Below are 18,900 nucleotides of genomic sequence, written 5' to 3'. Positions count from 1 at the left end.
GGTTGTGGTGGAACTTCCTATTTTAGCGTTTCCAAGTACGTTTTTACCGGTAGCGTCACATGAGGGCGAGCAAAATCATGCAGCAAAATCACTTTTTTGTGCCTTTCCTCGTATTGTGGTTTTTCCTTCAGCGTCCGTCTCTCAAACGCCTCAATTGAGTTCAATATTGTTCGTCTTTAATAGTTTCCCTCGAAATCCCTTCCGTCGTTGCCTTTGAAGCAGCTGTTTACAAGCAAACAAATGTCATTCAACATCCCTCGGCTTCAACTCCTATGGCACCCAATTTCCTTGTTTCTGAACCATTCCCAGGGTTTTAAGGCGCTTGAAAATGGCTGACTGGGTCACATGCAATGATTCCGCCAACTCTTCTTGGGTTTGGTACGAGTCTTCGTCGAGTAAAGTTGTCAACTCATCATCTTCAAACACTTTTTCCCTTCTACCTCAATGCCGGTTTTCGACGTTGAAATCACCGTTCTTGAAGCGTTGAAACCCTTCACGACATGATCTTTCACTAATAGCTGTCTCACCATAAGTATGCGAGAGCATTCAATTAGTCTTAGCTGTAGATTTCTTTGAATTGAACGCGTAAAGAAAAACTTCCCGCAAATGACGAGAATTTGTCTCGTAAATTGACATTTTAAAGCAATTAAAAGTATATGAAGCGAGTACAAAATCACTTATGTTTGGGAGTGGTGCTTTATACAGATATGTAAAGTTGCCAAATGACACTTTAGACCCGACAGTTCTATTCACCGCATATCTCAATGTCATCTATCGAAAAACGGCGGACGCAAAGTTATACACCTAATATGTAACGCTGCTTTTGTTTTAAATTAACTTTGTTTTATAATTTATGCCTTGTATAAATGTTGTTTTTTTAGTTCAGATTTTGAAGCAGTTAAATGTAAGAGTGGTCCTGTAGTTTTTATGTGTCAGTAGATGCAGCCCTGTAGTCTTAGGCATCTAAACTTTCCTCCAAACTTTTCCTTTTGTGGATCTACTTTTCAAAGTAAATGTAGCGTAAATCTTTTGCCAGTTTTTAAATAAAGTTATAATTCAAATTTGTTTCAAAGTTGATCATATTTGGTTAATAGTCGTTAATGTGTAAATAAACTTTAATAAAAAGCTTACAAATATTTCCTATCAACTTTTTAACTACAAACTTATAATATAGCTTATTATCCAAATTGTGTAAATGTAAATATAGAATAATTATTTTTGTCAAAAACACGCAAAAAAAATTTTTCGTTTTAAATTAGGTGATAATTGCTGTCTTACCACCAAGTAAAAATTGATGCTATTGTTACCTTTTCAGTATATCTATTTTTATTACACATCCTTAATATTTTCATTTAAGATTATAACTTTATTCTATTTAGGATACTACAAAATCATAGTCGTTTAATTTTCTTTCACTTGTCGATTTATCAGGAAAAAAAAAATTCTCTTTTTAAATCACGAAGACAATCAAACACAAAATATTTGTTGATAGTCTGCATGATTTTAAAAAGAAATGTTATTATTTCTAACTTGCCATGTTCCATATCTTGCCATATTTTGGGTTCCTTGTTTGAGTTTCACCCGACTTATGCTGGAAAAATCCGAACTGTCATTTGGAGAAACCCAAAACCTTCATCTACTTTATAGTGCCGAGCTTTAAAATTTAAATTTGAAAAAGAATCAACAAATTTAATGCTCATCGAAGAAGACTCTTTGAAAGATGAAGTCTTTAATGTTGTCAATATTATGATGCTCAATGATGTTTATCAAAAAGCATGATCGCCCTTGACAAACTTATGAAACTTCCTTAATTATTGTAAGGGCAATATGGACAATCTGCACTTCATTCTTGGATTTTTGGATTTTTTTCTTACTCATTTTTGATACGAGTTGCAAACCGAAAAATGTCAAGCAAGAGAGGACCCAGAGAAAGCTCTTGTTAAACAACCAAAAACCAATATACAAAAGACATTCCAACAAAAAATGGAACTTGTTGTCCCAAAGTATGAACAATCAAGAAGATCATGGACCAGAAATAATAAAAAGTTTTTCCAATACTTTTGTAAAGAAGTATTCGAAATAAAGAATTTAAATGTTGTAGGGAATATCGTTGCCGTAAAAAAGAATGAAGACAAACGGAGAGGTTATGAAAAGGCGTTAATGTACATCTGATCGAATTATTCCATTCTGTAAAAAAACTGTTTTAATGCAAGAGAAGTTTCATCCTGGAGTAATTGAACGAGAATCAAACTAATTTTCATTTTTTTAATGTAATTTTTTTTTTATGACTTAATTTTTTACATAGATTTTAAGGTTTCAACATTAAGTATGGTAAATAAGCGTTTTATATTTTTTACTTTTTTTATCCTTAAATTATAACAATTTTGAAAACAAAAGCCAATATGAAATTTTTAACACAAAAAAGCGATTTTGTCCCACTGCGTAAAGTATTGAGTTTAAATCGATATAAATAGAATTCTACAAAACACAGTGCAAATATCCTGTTTTTTCCGGCGTTTACGATTCGCCGACCAAAAATTAAAATTCGCTAACTCTTCATTGTATGACAAATGAATATCTTTAACAAGGTTCTTTATTTTACAGTAACCAATCGTTTTTCTTATAAAATCAAACGCAAGCTTAAAGCCTCTTTAAAAATGTAATCTCTTTTATTTGCTTAAACATCATTCGCGTGTTCAACAAATTTTTTTAATTAAATTTCTGCTGAGAATATTTCTCCTTTTACAATCTTTTTATAAGAAAATTGTTTCTATGTGGTCCGTTGAACTTTACAAACAGCATTTTTATCCAATTTAAAATCAACGATAGCGGGTATCAGTTTACGAGAAACCTCTATCTCTACCATCAAGCATTAAAGTTAGTAAAATGGCTTCGGTCTTATAGTAAAAAATGTGAATGTATGTGTGTGTCTATATATATGTATAGTTCGCATATGCGCAAAATTACAAAATTTAAATTTCAGTCAAAAATCTATAAATTTATTAGAATACCAAAAAAAGATATATATATATATATATATATATATATATATATATGTATATATATATGTATAAATTAATATAATGGCGATCTGCCATTTGTTATAAATTAATAAACTATTTATTACAAACCCTTTATAAAATCGCGCTTTTTAAAAATCTTTACGCGCTTAACGCAAGGTGATCTAAAAAAGCCTTTAGTTGAAAAATTTACAGGTGATTTTTAGTAAGTGAACTAACGCTACCCCCAGCAGTAAAATGTTCCTTACGAGAAGGAAAAAAATTATGAAAAAGAAGGCGCGCTACGATAATTACTATGACTATCTTTTAAAAAGTTTTCAAAATCATCCTCGCCGTCACTGAAGAATACACCAATATCTTCTGATACATTTACTCTTTCATTTTTGTAACGGCTGTCGTCACTATTTGTTGCAGTTCCAAACAGCGATAGTTTCTCGGTCGAGGAAAATAGCGTCGATGAAATGCAAGGTTGGTTCTTTTGCAAATTCTATGTAAACGAAAGATTTTAATTATTAGCTGCAATCTCACGACTATGAGATTAAGATGATAATCCTATCATATGATTCAATTCAACAAATATTGATCTTTAAAACGTCAATGGTTTGTTAGGTTTCTGTTAGTAAAGAATTTCAAAAAAAAAAAAAAAAAAAAAATTCAAAGTTCAAAGTGCTTTAAAACATAATCCTTCCACTGAATTCATGACATCGTTTTATGGAATCCGAAGATGAAGACATGAATAATTTGAAACGCGGCACTATAACGAAAGAGATTTCAAGAGCCCAATATACCACGAGTTTTTTTTTTTTTTTTAAAAAAAGTTTAAGTTAAGTTTAACTTCAAATAAAATGTGTTCGGGTCTGTTACGTCAGCAATCCTTTCAAATCGTAATTGGTCGAAAAAGATCGATGAGTATGATATAGTGACGTTTTTATTACATAATTTCTCGTGATAAACTATTTACATTTTATTTAGCTGATAAAAAAAGTATTAAAAAATTATTCTATTATGTATCATCATTATCGTTGGCAACTGATAGGTATTCAGTTTCGCTGAAACGGTCTGTATATTCTTGAATTTTGCATTCTACGTAATCATCGTCAAAGTTCGAAGCGATCGATTCTGTAGACAAATTTAACGCATTGTCATTCGACAAGTTTTCAATTTCTCGAGCAAGATTTTTCACTTTTTTTAGTAAAGATGGACCGTGAGGTGAAACTTTTCGCTCTGGTATCGAGACGGTGGTTGTTGTTTTAGTTTCTTTATCGACTGTCTTCCCGTCAGGAAATTTGATGTTTTGTATCTTGTTGGTCTGAGTAGTTATTTGTATCCCTGACTTCACTGAATCATCTGCTTTATTCTTCTCTAAAACATTTTGTGATATAGTGCTTTTATGATATTCAGATGTCGATTGCTTTTTGCTCAAAGGAAAACTCGAACGTTTGTTTGGATCAGTGACAGGTGGAACGTGGCTCGTAGCGAACGAATTTTTAGGAGAAGCTAAATTGAGACGGGAAATTTTTGAGGCGTTGTTTGTGTTACAATTCTCTGAACTTGTTGTGGATTTCGCAATTAAAGAACTTTGTCTATTAGTTAAGCTAGCCCGAGGAACATTTACAGATAAGCGGCGCACATTACTGTAACGCAAATCAGATGACTCGTTACTGGACGGCGATTCGGCTCCGAAAACCGTTGGTCTTTTCATTTCTTTTATCAGTAAACTCGCAGGTCTTTGTGCAGGTTTTTGATTAGTCTTCCGAGGAATAGCTTTCTCAAGCGAGGCGGGTTTTTGGTTTGTAGTAGCCGGCTTCGTGTTATCGCTGTAGCTACTGTCTATTATGTGCAAATCGCCAATATCAGTAGTTAATTTACCAAGGTCTTTAGCACAAACAATCATGCTAATAGGACGGGCTCGATTACTTTTCTGAACGATTTTAAGAGCCGAGTCAAACTTGCTCTTCTCAGCTAAATCTTTACCTTCTAGAGAAGTTACTAAATCTACTTTTGAATTATCAACAGGCCCATGATTGATGTTGACCAAAGAAACTGGTCTGCGCTTTACTACTTTACCTGGTAATTGTTTTGGTTCCAAGTTCGAGCTTGCTGTCCCGGTGGAACCAATGGTTTTCTTAACTGGTAACTTAGCAGAGCGATTTCGAAGACCAGAAGTGCTAATCACCTCTTCTCTTTTAAAATGGCCTTTTTTAAAAGAGCAATCAGGTGCTACAGCCTGCTTTACATCAGAATTATTTGCAACAGCTAAACTTCTACGGATGTTAGCAATATGATAGCCACACGAAGGTTTTGGTAGGGGAATTCGACTTAAAGACTGTAATGGTTTATGGGTAACCTTCCCTGTATCCTGAGCAGTTGAAGGGTTATTTAAACATTCACACAAAGCGCGTTTATTTCTTACATGGTGAAGTAAAGAAATTACCGCTTGAATTGCTAACGCGATTCCACGAAGTCTTTTACGATTGAACTGACTAGATTCTTCGGCAACTGACAGTTCACGTTGTAACTTTTCAGAAGGCCTGGTCCATTCCTTAAAAAAAAATTAAAAAAAATACGTTTCCAAAAAAAAAAAAAAAATTTGTTCTTAATTTCAAAATAATTTGAATACTCAGAAGAGAACTACCTTAATCCAAAAGTGCTCCAAAATTTCATGAGATTCAAAGCGCTCACTCGCGTCCACAACCAATAAACGATCGATCAAATCCTAAACGAAGGTGTTCGTTTTTTATTTATGCATGATTGCAATTATTAGAAAAACATTATGAGCACAAATCATACCCTGGGTCCATCACTAACATCGTCCCAGAAAGGCGATAAATACTCATATTCCCCACTCAAAATTTTCTCAAAGAGTTCCTCTTGATCGTGATTTGGGCTAAAAATAAAGAGAAGCAAATTAAAAACAAAGTTAAGCAACTCAAATTTAGAGCACCCAAAAAGTGTATGTACCTTCTGAACGGTGGAAAACCACACAAAAGTATGTACAAAATAATCCCAATAGCCCAGCAATCGACTTTTAACCCGTATCTAAGCAAAAAGAATAGTTTTACTCTTTTATGCATTGTTAAATGTGAGTTAAGCTAGAAATTTTAATGTGCTTAATTTGCACCCTGATTCGTCAAGTATTTCTGGAGCCACATATGTTGGTGTACCACACACTAAATACATTGGAGAGTCAACTTCCACAGAAAGGCCAAAGTCTGCTAGTTTGATCGATTTTCTTCCATCAGATCGATGTACAACCTAACAATACCAAAACACGACAGTCTCAAGTATTCATTTAAGAGCTGAGTGACAATAATTAAGAGAACTGTGATCGGTAAATAAATTTTACCAGTAAATTTTCAGGCTTAATATCCCTATGAATAATACTCTTTTCGTGCAAGTACTTGACAGCAGCTGCTAGATCTCGAATCATTAAAGCTGAGTCAGGTTCACAGAAACGAGTGTTGGCGACTATTGCATCGAAAAGGTCTCCTCCCTGATAAAAAGATCATTTCAAGGGATCATTTCATCTTAATGGTTTTGGATTGATCAATTAATCATCGACCATATAAATTTAAAAAAATAATCAAACAATAGCAAAAATTTTTGAGTTTTAAATCTGAATTAAAAGAGGACAAATGACTAACTGTGACAAGTTCCATCACAAGAAAAATTTCTTTTGCTGTTTCGAACTCGTCAAAAAGCTTCACTATGTTAGGATGGCTAATCTTTCGAAGTATGAGTATTTCGTTCTCGATCATGTGTTCCTAGTAAACAACGAAACGACGGTTAAAATAGTGAAAATTAAAATTTGATCAGTTTTCAGAATTTGATCAGATTTTTCATCTTTAAAACTTCTACCTTTCCTTTAACTTTGCCCTTATTAATGACTTTGAGTGCAAATGAACGCTGTGTTTTTCTAAAAATCATAACCCCAAAGAACGTTACTATTTTACGCAAACTCCTTTTTTATGAAATTTCTTTTAGGTTTAATTTTCTCACCTGTTTCGGCATTCTCTGACGATGGCGAAGTTTCCATCGCCAATAATTCGTCCGATCTTGTAAGAGGAATGAACAGATTGCTTGTCTCGTTTTATTCCGAACATCGAGTTCAGCTCATATTCGGTGTCTGAATTACAAACTTCCATAGATATTCACAAAAATAAAGCAAAAAAGGCGCAACAAATTATAAGAACGTTTCTTTCTCCTATAAAAAAAATACCTTTTTTACGTGCCGGAGTAAACATTTATACTAACCGTCATCCTCGCGCATTTTATAACGATTAATAAAGAGTGAATCATCGCATTATCTTCGTTAATTACAGGATTAAAAAAAAAAAGAAAAAAAAAAAAAAAACGCTTGAATTTTTTTACTTTTAATGAGAACTTTTGCATCATTTAAATTTCCTCCAACTTTATTACGATCCGGACTGATTGAAGCCATGTTAAGTAATCTGTAAACCACCTCTGTAGACTCTGTTTCTCCAGCATTAGTTTAAAAAATTCAAAAGCATCCAAACCAAAAGCGAAATAAAAAAATTTGTCTAAAAAAACGATACTTCGCAGGCCGAATGTTTTTCACGAGTTTTGTAGATGGTCAATTATTTATAAAAAAAAAAAATCCTTCGCACCTGCCCGCACAAAATTCATTCAGCAAAACGAAGATAAACTCAAAATTGTTAAAAACTGCAGTACTTTTGCTTGGCGTACTCAACGTGATTTGTAAACTTGTTTTCTTTCTTTACTAAAAACTTTAGCAGCGAAATAATAATGAAAAATACCGTATTGATTTCTTTAAATCTCTTAAAAACCAAGCTATGTCATTTTATTAAATTACAACGAAAGAATTTTTATCTGCGCGCTGGAATGTTTTCTAAATCAAAGTATGAAGAGGAAGAGACGTGTCGAATAGAAAAACAAGATTTCACAGAAACTCAGAAACCGAAATTTTGGAAACAACTTTAAAAAAGTTTAAACTTTTAAAAGTTGATCATTCTCAACAAAATCATAGTTAATACTACAAATAAAGCGTTAAATTTATAAAATATAAACTGATTAAACGCGCTATAAAGTTAACGCGTTATTTTGTAACGCTAAAGTTACAGGACAGGAAATTTTTATAAGAATGTTTTCATAACACGTTAAAGAAAGATGGAGAATAGCAACGAATCAAACAAATAATATAAATAAATTATTCAAACGTGTAACAAAAAAACAATACCAAAAACATATTCGAAAGGAAGTTCTGAATCAACGAAGTGGCGCTCTTTTACGTGTTGACGCCATTTGCCGTTTATTCGTTCACACGTTGTTCAGCGCTTTTTATGTTTTTTTTTACTATTTTCTTTTAAATGAATTACAATTTAATAAAGTTTAAGTTAGCAACAGAAATATTGAGGGTGAACTGAATTAGAACGCCGTTAAGAATTTCTAATTCTATATGTTATGTTTTTCTTCCTGCTTTGCGTGATCTTAACATCGAGCGTTGATTTTATGTTTTTCATTACAACTTTTTCAGGCTCCGTTGCAAAGACATTTTCTTGCAAAGCATTTTTCAGAAGTCGATAGAAAACTTTGTGAAGCACGGATATCCTCAATAGTTTCGCTATCCTAAAAGCTGTCATTTCACTTTTGTCTTAAATGCATATTTTTGTGTCCAGTGGAATTTTTGAAATTCCACATGAAATACTTTCATGCAGACAAATTAAGCGGATTAAAATTTTATGCGCGAGGAAAAAAATCTTAATAAGCGACCGAAAATGGATGGCAAAACTGTCAAAACAAACGTATTATACAAAAAGTAAGAAGAGCTATTAAATCTTGTGTGAAAAGACGCCGACACAGACGGTTCCAAAATTTACCATATTTTGGACCACACCAATTAATTAAAAAATAAAGTGGATAAAAAAAGAAAGAAAAACAAATAGGTATTTATATATAAATATAAAGAAGTCAATCGATTTGTCTGCCAACAAATGGGTGCCAAGAAATGAATCGCCTTCAAGACAAGTATTAATCCAATCAACGATTATTTTGTAAAAGTTTTAAAAGCAGTTCATTTTTAGGCTGTCGTTTTACTGACGGCTATTTTAGGAAAGTCATTGTGCAGTTGTCAGTTGTCATAGACCTCTTAAAATGTAAATGATTTTTTAAAAAAAACAAAATAAAAAAAAAACAGAGAAACCGGGCTTCATCCAAGTAGTGTCTCTAAAGAATATTTATTAACTAACGTTGGACGATCTTCATTTGTTGTAAAATGCTCAGCTGTTATATCTAATAATTAATAGAAATAATCTAAAAATTATCAGATTGGGTAGAGAAACAACTTATAAAATTAGGACAAGCATAGTTGAACCGAAAACACGATTCCGATAAAAGCTGAATCCTGGTTATTACCACTTGGTAGCGCCCTTAGATCATTCCCTAAATAAAACGATGCCTAATTAATACAATTCTTTTTTTAAAGTATTATGATAAATTTAAAACTATATTAGTTTTAGCATTAATTGTTTTTATGCTGACTCAGCAGTTTAATCTTACTAACGATATATTTTAGAAAAAGAAAAAAAATTTGACAATTTTCCGATTTCAAAATTATTTATCGGTCTTATCAGCAAAATATGTAAGCGCAAATTTTAGCCATCATTTCAAATAAGTAACAATCGTTATGAGTTAAATACATCGGTGAACGTAGTTTTAGTCATGAAAATTCGCAACTTGGGGTCGGTGTTATAAAACTTACGCCTTCGTATCACTACGACATTCGTGAAAACGTAAAAATATTTGGATATTTTAAATATCTCACATACTTACATATCTTCGTGCTTATAAAAGAAAGTCGCTTCATTATGTCACACCTTTGATTTTTAAACAACTAACATCGATTTTCTTCGTGAAGTACGAGAAAAGTCGCATAAATACACACGTATTTATTTTATTACACCAACCCCGGCATCCGAAAATGTTTTCGTAAAATTTCTCTTTCATAAACTTATTTTTCGATTCTGGTAAAAACTCATTAAAAATAACAGACATCATTTCGTCTACGAATGCTTTTTGGTATTCATTTCCGTTTTATATGACGTTATCGAGTTTTTCCTTATAATCCGAATTATTAACTTTATTGCACAACCAGGTTCAGGACCCGAACAACGTTTCAAACGATGCTTTTACAACATAGATTCAATACGAGTATGGAATTAAGAACAAGTTTTTTTCTGAAGTGTAAAAACTAAAATTAGATCATCACTAACATCTCATGACTAAATAATAAATTCTAGAACGCAACACTTTTATTTTATTCGTATAAAAAGAAGCAAATCTTCTAAGTTTTTAAAGTTGATCGAAACGGTAGCAAAAGAAAACAAACAGTGTTGTCTTTCAAAATAACAAAATTGTTTTTTCACCTGAACTTCACTTTAGTAGACTTCATTTTTCTGCTTCTTTTCTCTTCACTCGCTAAAGCTTTATGAAAAGCAATATGCGATTTTTATGTACAAAAACTGCACGTGTTTTCGTAGTAAATCAAAACAAAACGCAAAATTGCTTAAGTGTGAATGTAAACACAAAAATCTGACGAATGAGACTTTAGGTTTTATAAAATGTAATACATCGTGGAAACAGTAAAAGTGAGTTTCAGAAATGGGGAAAGCTACGGAGAAAAATCTTAAATGTAATTGTCACGAAGATTTTCGGTAAAAAAACCGAGGACTATCAACTTTCAAAGCTTCTTATGAAGCAAATCAAATGCTGCAAACGCATTCCGTTGATTCCAAAAAATCTTTGAACGTAGTTGGATCCGACGAAACAAGGTACTCAAAGTCATAGCGTTAAATCCGAAGAAAAGTAAACGTAGTTCAAAAATGAAGATATGTGTGACTGACCAAATGAAAAGCTTTTCGAAAATTAATTTGAAAACCTGTTGAGAAAGAGAAGTTTTTCATTTCTTCATAATATTGCAGACCATACCACTACACTTTTTAAAGAATTAGTTGTTTGTATAAATGGCTTGTCGAGTATGGTTTTGAAAAACAGCACCATTAAATAATGGTAACAGTTTAATGCAAGGAACAAAAACTCACGACCAAACATCCCCTTTGAATAATTTACTACAGTGAATCCGCCTGTTTAAAAAAACCGGAAAAAACCGGATTCTTTTGACGACAAATGAGAGCAATAAAACTTGGTTCGTTAAGAAGTTTTAGTAGACTGCACTGTGCAACCTCCCGCTGATTATAAAGACACAGCTACTGCTTCTCATTCGATGGCCTCTTGAGAATCAAAGAAATATAGTGCTTGAGGAAGTTTAAATTTTTAGATATAAAGTAAAAACTTTTGCGACATTTTGAGGAATTTTCTTTCCTCTTCCCCTGCTTTCTATTTTTTGAGGTTTTTTTTTCAAATAAAAGTATATCACAAGCTTGCAAACCTCACAATCAAATCGCTGAATAATAAATATTTATAACATTTTGTGATTAAGATTAATAAATCGATTGTTGAATAAATCGATTGTTGTTAACAACGTGAAAAATAGAAAGAAAAGAAATTTACTGCTAACAATAAAATAATGATATGTATATATATATAATAATAATATAATAATATAATAATATAATATATTAATATAATACTATATAACTTTAAGATAGTACTATATTTTCATATTTAATAATTATTAATAATTCATATTTAATAATCATATTTAATAATTATTTTCATATAATAATTAAAGCGAGAAATGCAAAAAATATTTTCTTCTGCAAAGGGAGAAGATTTTATATTTTAAAAAACATTTTAAAAAAAATATTTAAAAAAATATTTTAAAGCAATTGACTGGTTTGAAGTTCGCTAGAGTTATCAAAATAATTCACAGCATTATTTGAATGTTTACAAAACTTTGTATAAAATCATTCAAAAGAAATTTTTGAACGTTTTCTACACAAGATCATAGTTCGTGATTTTTCAACTTTTTAAAGAACATTTAAGTATGAAAAACCGAAAGATTTAAAATAGCAAATTAAATTCTTAAAGAAAAAAAAAAAAGTAAATAAAGAACTGAATAAACATCTGAATGGAAGAAAAAATGACTTAATTGAAAATCACTTCAGCGAGTTTTGATATTGTGTGCTCTCCTTTTGATGCAGTTTAAAAACAGCACAATATTTTAAAAGACCTTATAAAAAAAAAATACTACAATTTTATCAAAAATATTACACACACAGACATAAACGCTGTATGACCAATTTCATTATTTAGTAATATACTACAAGGTGTCATACCGATAATATATGTATAAATATATATAAATATGTAAGCCACAGATATTTATTTTAAAATTATTATTAACTCATTATTAAATTTAATAGAAGCTAAAAAATCTTATTTGATTTTATGTTAAATAACTATTTTTGTTATAAGTTTAATGAACGTTACGTTTATATATTTTAGGTTTTTAAAGTTATCTATTTTAGTAAGGTTTAAAAACTAATCGTAAGCCATCTTTAAACCTATTGGGTAATGCAACACACATTGTTATCATACTGCTGCTTTCTCTTCCGAGCAAGACGTGATTGGTAAAAGTGCCTTTCTTCCTCAGAAGTACAATCTTCGCTGTACTCCATATAATGATAACCCTTTCGCGTAAAGCTTTCTTCACTATTAGTTTTCAAGGAATCATCATCATTAACACTTCCGCTAAAGCTTTCGTTAATGAATGTACTATATCCGCTTTCATTTTTATCCTTTACTTTGAGAAACTCTTTTGGATTGGTTAGTTCTTTATTAAAGTCAATAACTTTGTTTTTGCAACTGGATTCCTCAAGACTGTCAGGAGAGTTGACGTCGAAAGGTTTGGCATTTGTTTCTGATGAAACATCTATCTTAGGACAGCAACACTTCGGACAAGGTTTCTTTTCAGATTCTCGTAATTTTATATCAATCATGAGCCTCGCTTCCAATTTTTCTAATGCTTCTTGCAATTGTCTAGTTAACAAACGTAATTCACGATTCTCTTGCTCAAGTTGTAGCCTTGTGAATCGCTCTTGTAAATCTTCTCCATTAATATGAGGTAACTCAGATTCTGGTAAGCTAAGCGTTCTGTGCAATCTCATTTTTGATGAGGCTCTGCTGTTGGGACAACTATCATCTTCACTAAGACACTTTGATGCTTTCGACAAATCATTCTTTGGAGTTGAGTGAATAATTTTACCACTGTTTTCTCCAAAGGATATTTGACTTTGGTTTAAAGAAGAGAAACCAGACCGACTTCCAAACGATTTTACTGATGATTCAAAATCACTTAACCAAACAGTATTATAAATATCCATGGCACAACGCTTTGATTTTCTTCCCTTTATGGCCCTGGCTAAAATGAAATTTTCGCCTTTCGTTTTTCAGGTTTCTACTACTATTAATGGGTAAATGCTTTAAAAATAACTTTTATAAGACGAAACAATGAAAATAAAAATGTTTTAAAAAATCCAGTACTGGCATGCAGTTAAGTAACGAACAAAGAGGAGAATAAACATGCATCACGCAGGTATATGTATTTAATTGTTCTAGGTAAGCTTCAAAATGTTTGCACCCCGACATCATTTTAGCCAGAGACAACTATGCTAACAATTTCTGTCAACTGGTTAGCTAATCAAGTTTAAGTTTTGGTTTTAAAGCGAACTTTTTAGTGATACATCTCAGGGTGTCAGAGGATGACTTTCTTCGCCTACGATAAAAAGCATGAGAAATATTTAACCTGTTTGTTATATCTTAATATTGGTCATTGAATTCTCTGGTCTGGTCAGGAAATTCTCTGTCGGTCATTGATAGATTAATTGTTTTGTTCGTTAAATATGTTGTCATTCAGCTGTTGCAAACATTTTGAAATAGTTCAGTCTTTAAAATGTTACAAAAATTTAATTAAACTGACTAAATTAAATGTCAGTGCAGATGAAATGTGAATGAGTCATAATTTTAAGTAGTCTTAAGTTTAGAAGTTTAAAGTTATTTTTTATTTTTATTTTTAAACATATTTTTAAAAAGTTTTAAAGATCATTAAAGACTTTAAAAAACCTAAAACAAAGGGGAAAAAAATCAAGGAAAAAAATAAACATACACACACACAAAACCTAAAAACAATCTCAGTACAGAATTTTCCATCAAAGGTAAAAAAAAAAAAAAAACATTTAAAGAGAAACAAAATAATTGAGGAAGTCAAAAGATAATTGGAAAAAGTTTGAGACAAAATAATCTACCTGACTCTGATGACTCACTCTCAAACACTGATGTTGGATATCTAAAAAAAAGATTAAGAACCAAGTAAAAAAAAAACTTAATTGTTTTAAAATGTGTTTACTTACATTATATTCAGAAAATCACTGTCTGCCATATTTCATGAATTATTGATTTAATGGTGCAGCAGAACCTAAACTCTACATCCCATTATTTTTTACAATTGTGACTTTCAAAATAAACTTTTTTAAAGAATGAACTTTGATATAAAGAGCTTATTATTTCTAACACTTTACATCTCTTTCATATTTTTGTTGTCAGCGAGAAAGAGACTAAATTACTTTACATCACGCATTTTCTTGAAGCAAATTTTTATTTAAACTGAAACTTGAATTGCTAACAAACAACTAAAGTATTTGTAACTCTTATCAAAATTTTCTAAACCAAAACAGCTTTTTTGTTCACAATCTGAAGAAAAAATCTGAAGAAAAATTTTGCACAGCAAGGAGAAAACAAAATTCTATAAAAAGAAATTATAATAACAAGAAATTAAATTACAGTTCTTCTTTGTTTTGTTCAATTTGTTTCATAGAAGTACTTTTCGGACGAAGCACTAAAAATAAAAACAGCTTGAGTTAAAAATAGATGAATTTTGAATATGATTTAAAACCTTAAAAATATACAAACATTTAGTAAATATATACTTTGTTATTACATTTAAGTTGATTCAAAGACTTACCTTTAAGGTTCATGAGCTAAAATAAACAAAATAATCCTTTCAAGCAAAACAAGACAAAAACACTTTTTCTTTATCTCAATTCTATGACCATAAATCAACAAACAACAGTCTTTTCAATAATTATAATGAGCTAGTTACCTTACTACTAGGTGTGCTGCTGGTATGACCAATTACTAAAATTAATAAAGAACTTGTTAACTTTAGAAAGATTTGATTGGTACAAACAAAATGGTGCACTAACTCAATTCTTACTTGATGACATATTTTGATTTTCATCTTTATATTTACGAACTCGCAATGAACTAGACCTCTTTACTGTCATACTGCTTGGTCGTTTAAGCTCTCTATAAGGTGTGATACGGTAACCTAGAATAAATTAGCATAAATTTAACAGTGTATCTTTAATTTTTTAAACTTATCTTTAAGTCTTATGACCGACAAAAAAATGTCAAACATATAAATTTTTTAAACTTGTACTTATAATAAGTGCTTTACATTAGAAAAATCATCTTATGATTTGTTGCTTATGATAAAAAGCAAACTCAGCAAATTATGTATTCAACTTGAATAAGCTTTTAAAAAGAAAATTCAACCAATGAGCATAACAGAATAATGTAATATTAAAAATAATTTTTTTAAAACATTTTTCAAAATAAAAGCATAAATGTTGTTAGCAGCCATACTTTAAAAATGTTGTAAAGCATTTCGATACTCAATAAGCAATTCTTGATACAATACTTAAATACCCCAACAACAACTCAATTGAAAAAAAAAGAACTAGCCCTAATTACACAAAGTAATTAAGAAGTAACAAGAACTATTAAAAAAAAACACCTACCTTCCAGTTTTTTTATATAGTATTGTTTAAAAACTGCTTATGTTGATTATATATATGTGAAATAGACAAATATACTTTAAAAATAGGAGAAAATAACTTGAGATGAAGACACAAAATGTTGCTTTGAACTTAAAGAATATTATTAAAGGATAAAAAAATATATATTTGTTTTTTTTATATACATAACCCACTATTAGGATCAAGTTCAATTCCATCTTCTGGAAACTTCTCATTTGCTTGTAGTGCAATAAAAACAGTATCATCATCAAACAAATCTTTTAAGCTTTTAACCTAAAAGAAAGAGGTAAGCATTTATAATTAACATCAATAGCACCAGTACCATCATCCGCATCATTACAAGTATCATCATCATCATCATCATCATCATCATCATCATCATCATCATCATCATCATCATTGTCATCATCATTGTCATCATCATCATCATCATCATCATCATCATCATCATCATCATCATCATCATCATCATCATCATCATCATCATCATCATTGTCATCATCATTGTCATCATCATTGTCATCATCATTGTCATCATCATCATCATCATCATCATCATCATCATCATCATCATCATCATCATCATCATCATCATCATCATCATCATCATCATCATCATCATCATCATCATCATCATCATCATCATCATCATCGTCATCATCATTATCGTCATCACCATCATCATCACCATCATCATCACCATCACTGCCATAATAGTAACTATTATGTTTATATGATAATAGTAATGATCATCATTAAACAATAATACTAATAAACTTCATGAACTTTTGCTAAAAATAATGAGCACCAAGTTGAGAATGTTGCAAACAAATTTTATTTAGGCAAAACACATTTTGAGAAAGATTTCACAGATGAGTGAGTAACCCAAAATGTTCAACAAGTGCAAAATCAAGCAATAAATTAAATTCAACTTCAACTTCAGTTTAAAACAATGAAATACCTCCTTCACAAAACTTAAATTTTCTAAAATGTTCAATACAAAATAAAATAATGATAACAATATGTCTACTATGAGTATTTCAAACAATCTAATCATACCTGTAAACTAATGAATTTAAAATTAAAAAAAAATTGTGCAAAAAAGAATACAATAAATGGTTTAAAGAAGGAAAATTTAAAACTTACCACATGACAATCAACAGTAAAGAGTTTGTCCACCTTCCCAAGACAGCCTCGAGCTGATAATTGATCTAGTACCTGATCTAATGAAATAGCTGTTTTACTATTCAATAATAAAGTCACTTTTTTCTGTGGAGGTTTCCCATTTCTAATCACAGTTACTAACTTTGGTTTAATAAATTCTTTTCCAGATTCTCCCTCAGAGAGATGATTAAATTGTCCATTATTATCATGATTAGTTAAAATATTTGGTTTAGAGCAGTTAAAATTTGTATCAATTTTTGGTGATTTTGCAATTATTGACCAACTATGCATTTGTTTTCCATAACCACCTTCAATTTCTCTAAATGTATTATGGGATGAACAAACATATGGAACACCATACTGTAATTGAGATATGTCTGTAATAATACTACTATCTTCTGCATTAAATATATATCTTACAGCACCTGTGGGCAGGTCCAATTTTGTAGATAATTCTGCTAGTAAAGAATCAAATTCTTTGTATTTCTCATTTGAAACAGCTAATTTAAGACCATTAAAATAGCGATCTCCATTACGAAAAAAACGAATTTGTTTTGCACTCATGCTTTGGTTTCTTCTAACCAATGAAGTACGGTTTAAGCTTCCTCGTAAGGAATTAGACCTGTACAAAGCTAATGGACTACTACGTCCACTATCCATTTGTATATTAATTTATTTATAAACAAATGTTGGGACTTGATCTAAACATATTTAAAATTTTAAAGTTCATATATATATATATATATATATATATATATATATATATATATATATATATATATATATATATATATATATATATATATATATATATATATATATATATAAACAAAAACAATAGCAACAGTAAAACTTTATTGAACACAATTATTTCAGCATATAAATATGCACAATAAACAATAAAATTTATACTTTAATTTAAAAGGTAAAATAGTTATATTTAATCCTTAATAATGAATACACACTGTTTTATCTCCATAGAGACGCATTGTTGTTAAAAATTTTTATACAAGAAATACAATTCATAAGTAGAGCTCATAACTGAAAAAATTTTCGCTTTTTATTAAGTATAATATAAACATAATGCCATATTAAAACATCGGAAATTAAAGAAGTTGCAAAGAGCAATAGACACAAATTTCGTATATAAACATGAGTAATATATTGGGTAGAAAAAAGTACATATAGATTAATACGGAACAATAATAAAGCGAAATGAGTATTATTTTAAGATTAACAAAATTAACAAACCTATTCAAATATTATATCGAGCTCATTTCATTATAACAGTATGTAGACATATACCAACTTGCTTTTTCAGGTTCCAGACGCTAATTTTTATTTTGCACCGAATTTTTATATTTAATACCATAATAATTAGTACTTTAGACGCTTTGCTTTAGCAAACTAGAATGCTAGAAAAATTGTGCTCAGAAACTTGGCAGGAGATCGGTGTGTTTCAACAGAAGTGCAGCAGCGGCGTGCTCTGTTGACTGATCTTCCAGATCAAATCATTTATTATGCTCAATGCGAAACCAATCGCGACATTGCAAAAAAAATTCGCACTGCACGCCATCTCCGCGATTATGTTTTCTATTTTGTTGATTCCCTTGTTGTTTCCGACTTAGACAATTAAAATCTTTTTTTTTTTTTAACGCTTTTTACGCATGCGTGTAAGTTTAACATTTTTAATCAAAATGAATCAAACCCAAATAGAAAATTTAGAGACGCAAAGTTAAACGAACCTGAAAAAAATTTTGATGCACTTTGTTAAGATTAAATTTTTCTCGTTTTTTATTTTCTTAACCCCGTGTGTGCAATAATCTATACAAAAAGCCTGCGTGAAAACCGATAACTTTTTTAGTCGATCCGTTTTTCCAACGAAAGTAAAAGACCATAAA

General features: G+C 30.5%; 1 protein-coding gene across 11 annotated transcripts; it reads right to left on the bottom strand.

Moving 5' to 3' along the window:
- Positions 1–3,204: 3,204 nt before the first annotated feature.
- LOC145189151 (serine/threonine-protein kinase DCLK1-like) lies at positions 3,205–18,609 on the bottom strand. 11 transcript variants are annotated; one of them, XM_090077823.1, is made up of 18 exons: positions 18,251–18,471; positions 16,982–17,700; positions 16,009–16,108; positions 15,232–15,345; positions 15,118–15,152; positions 14,980–14,995; positions 14,799–14,853; positions 14,264–14,304; positions 7,020–7,146; positions 6,879–6,936; positions 6,665–6,784; positions 6,367–6,513; positions 6,142–6,275; positions 5,982–6,059; positions 5,811–5,907; positions 5,656–5,736; positions 5,455–5,562; positions 3,205–3,507 (listed from the first exon to the last, which is right to left on the bottom strand). In XM_090077823.1, the coding sequence occupies exons 2-18, from the start codon at positions 17,657–17,659 to the stop codon at positions 3,283–3,285; spliced, it is 2,214 nt and encodes a 737-aa protein (XP_089933949.1). In that variant the 5' UTR covers positions 17,660–17,700; positions 18,251–18,471; the 3' UTR covers positions 3,205–3,282. The 11 variants fall into 11 exon arrangements, with proteins under 11 accessions (XP_089933949.1, XP_089933941.1, XP_089933946.1 ...); XM_090077815.1 differs by lacking the exon at positions 3,205–3,507 and having other exon boundaries at positions 3,933–5,562; XM_090077820.1 differs by lacking the exons at positions 3,205–3,507; positions 14,264–14,304; positions 14,799–14,853; ... (4 more) ...; positions 16,982–17,700; positions 18,251–18,471 and adding an exon at positions 10,424–10,547 and having other exon boundaries at positions 3,933–5,562.
- Positions 18,610–18,900: the final 291 nt, after the last annotated feature.

The sequence above is a fragment of the Hydra viridissima genome, unplaced genomic scaffold (genome assembly GCF_058129835.1).
Source record: "Hydra viridissima isolate aposymbiotic clone 2 unplaced genomic scaffold, HvirCarnegie_v1 scaffold_2, whole genome shotgun sequence".
NCBI classification, from domain to species: Eukaryota; Metazoa; Cnidaria; class Hydrozoa; order Anthoathecata; family Hydridae; genus Hydra; species Hydra viridissima.
The sequence above is the reverse complement of the archived record's forward strand: the minus strand, read 5'-3'. Positions and strand labels throughout refer to the sequence as shown.

Coding starts and splice junctions, on each gene's coding strand:
- LOC145189151 (XM_090077815.1), bottom strand. CDS start 17,659: ATGGATAGTGGACGTAGTAGTCCATTAGCTTTGTACAGGTCTAATTCC. Junction 16,109..16,981: donor TTACTGTTGATTGTCATGTG/GTAAGTTTTAAA, acceptor TCTTTCTTTTAG/GTTAAAAGCTTAAAAGATTT. Junction 6,785..6,878: donor AGGGCAAAGTTAAAGGAAAG/GTAGAAGTTTTA, acceptor GTTGTTTACTAG/GAACACATGATCGAGAACGA.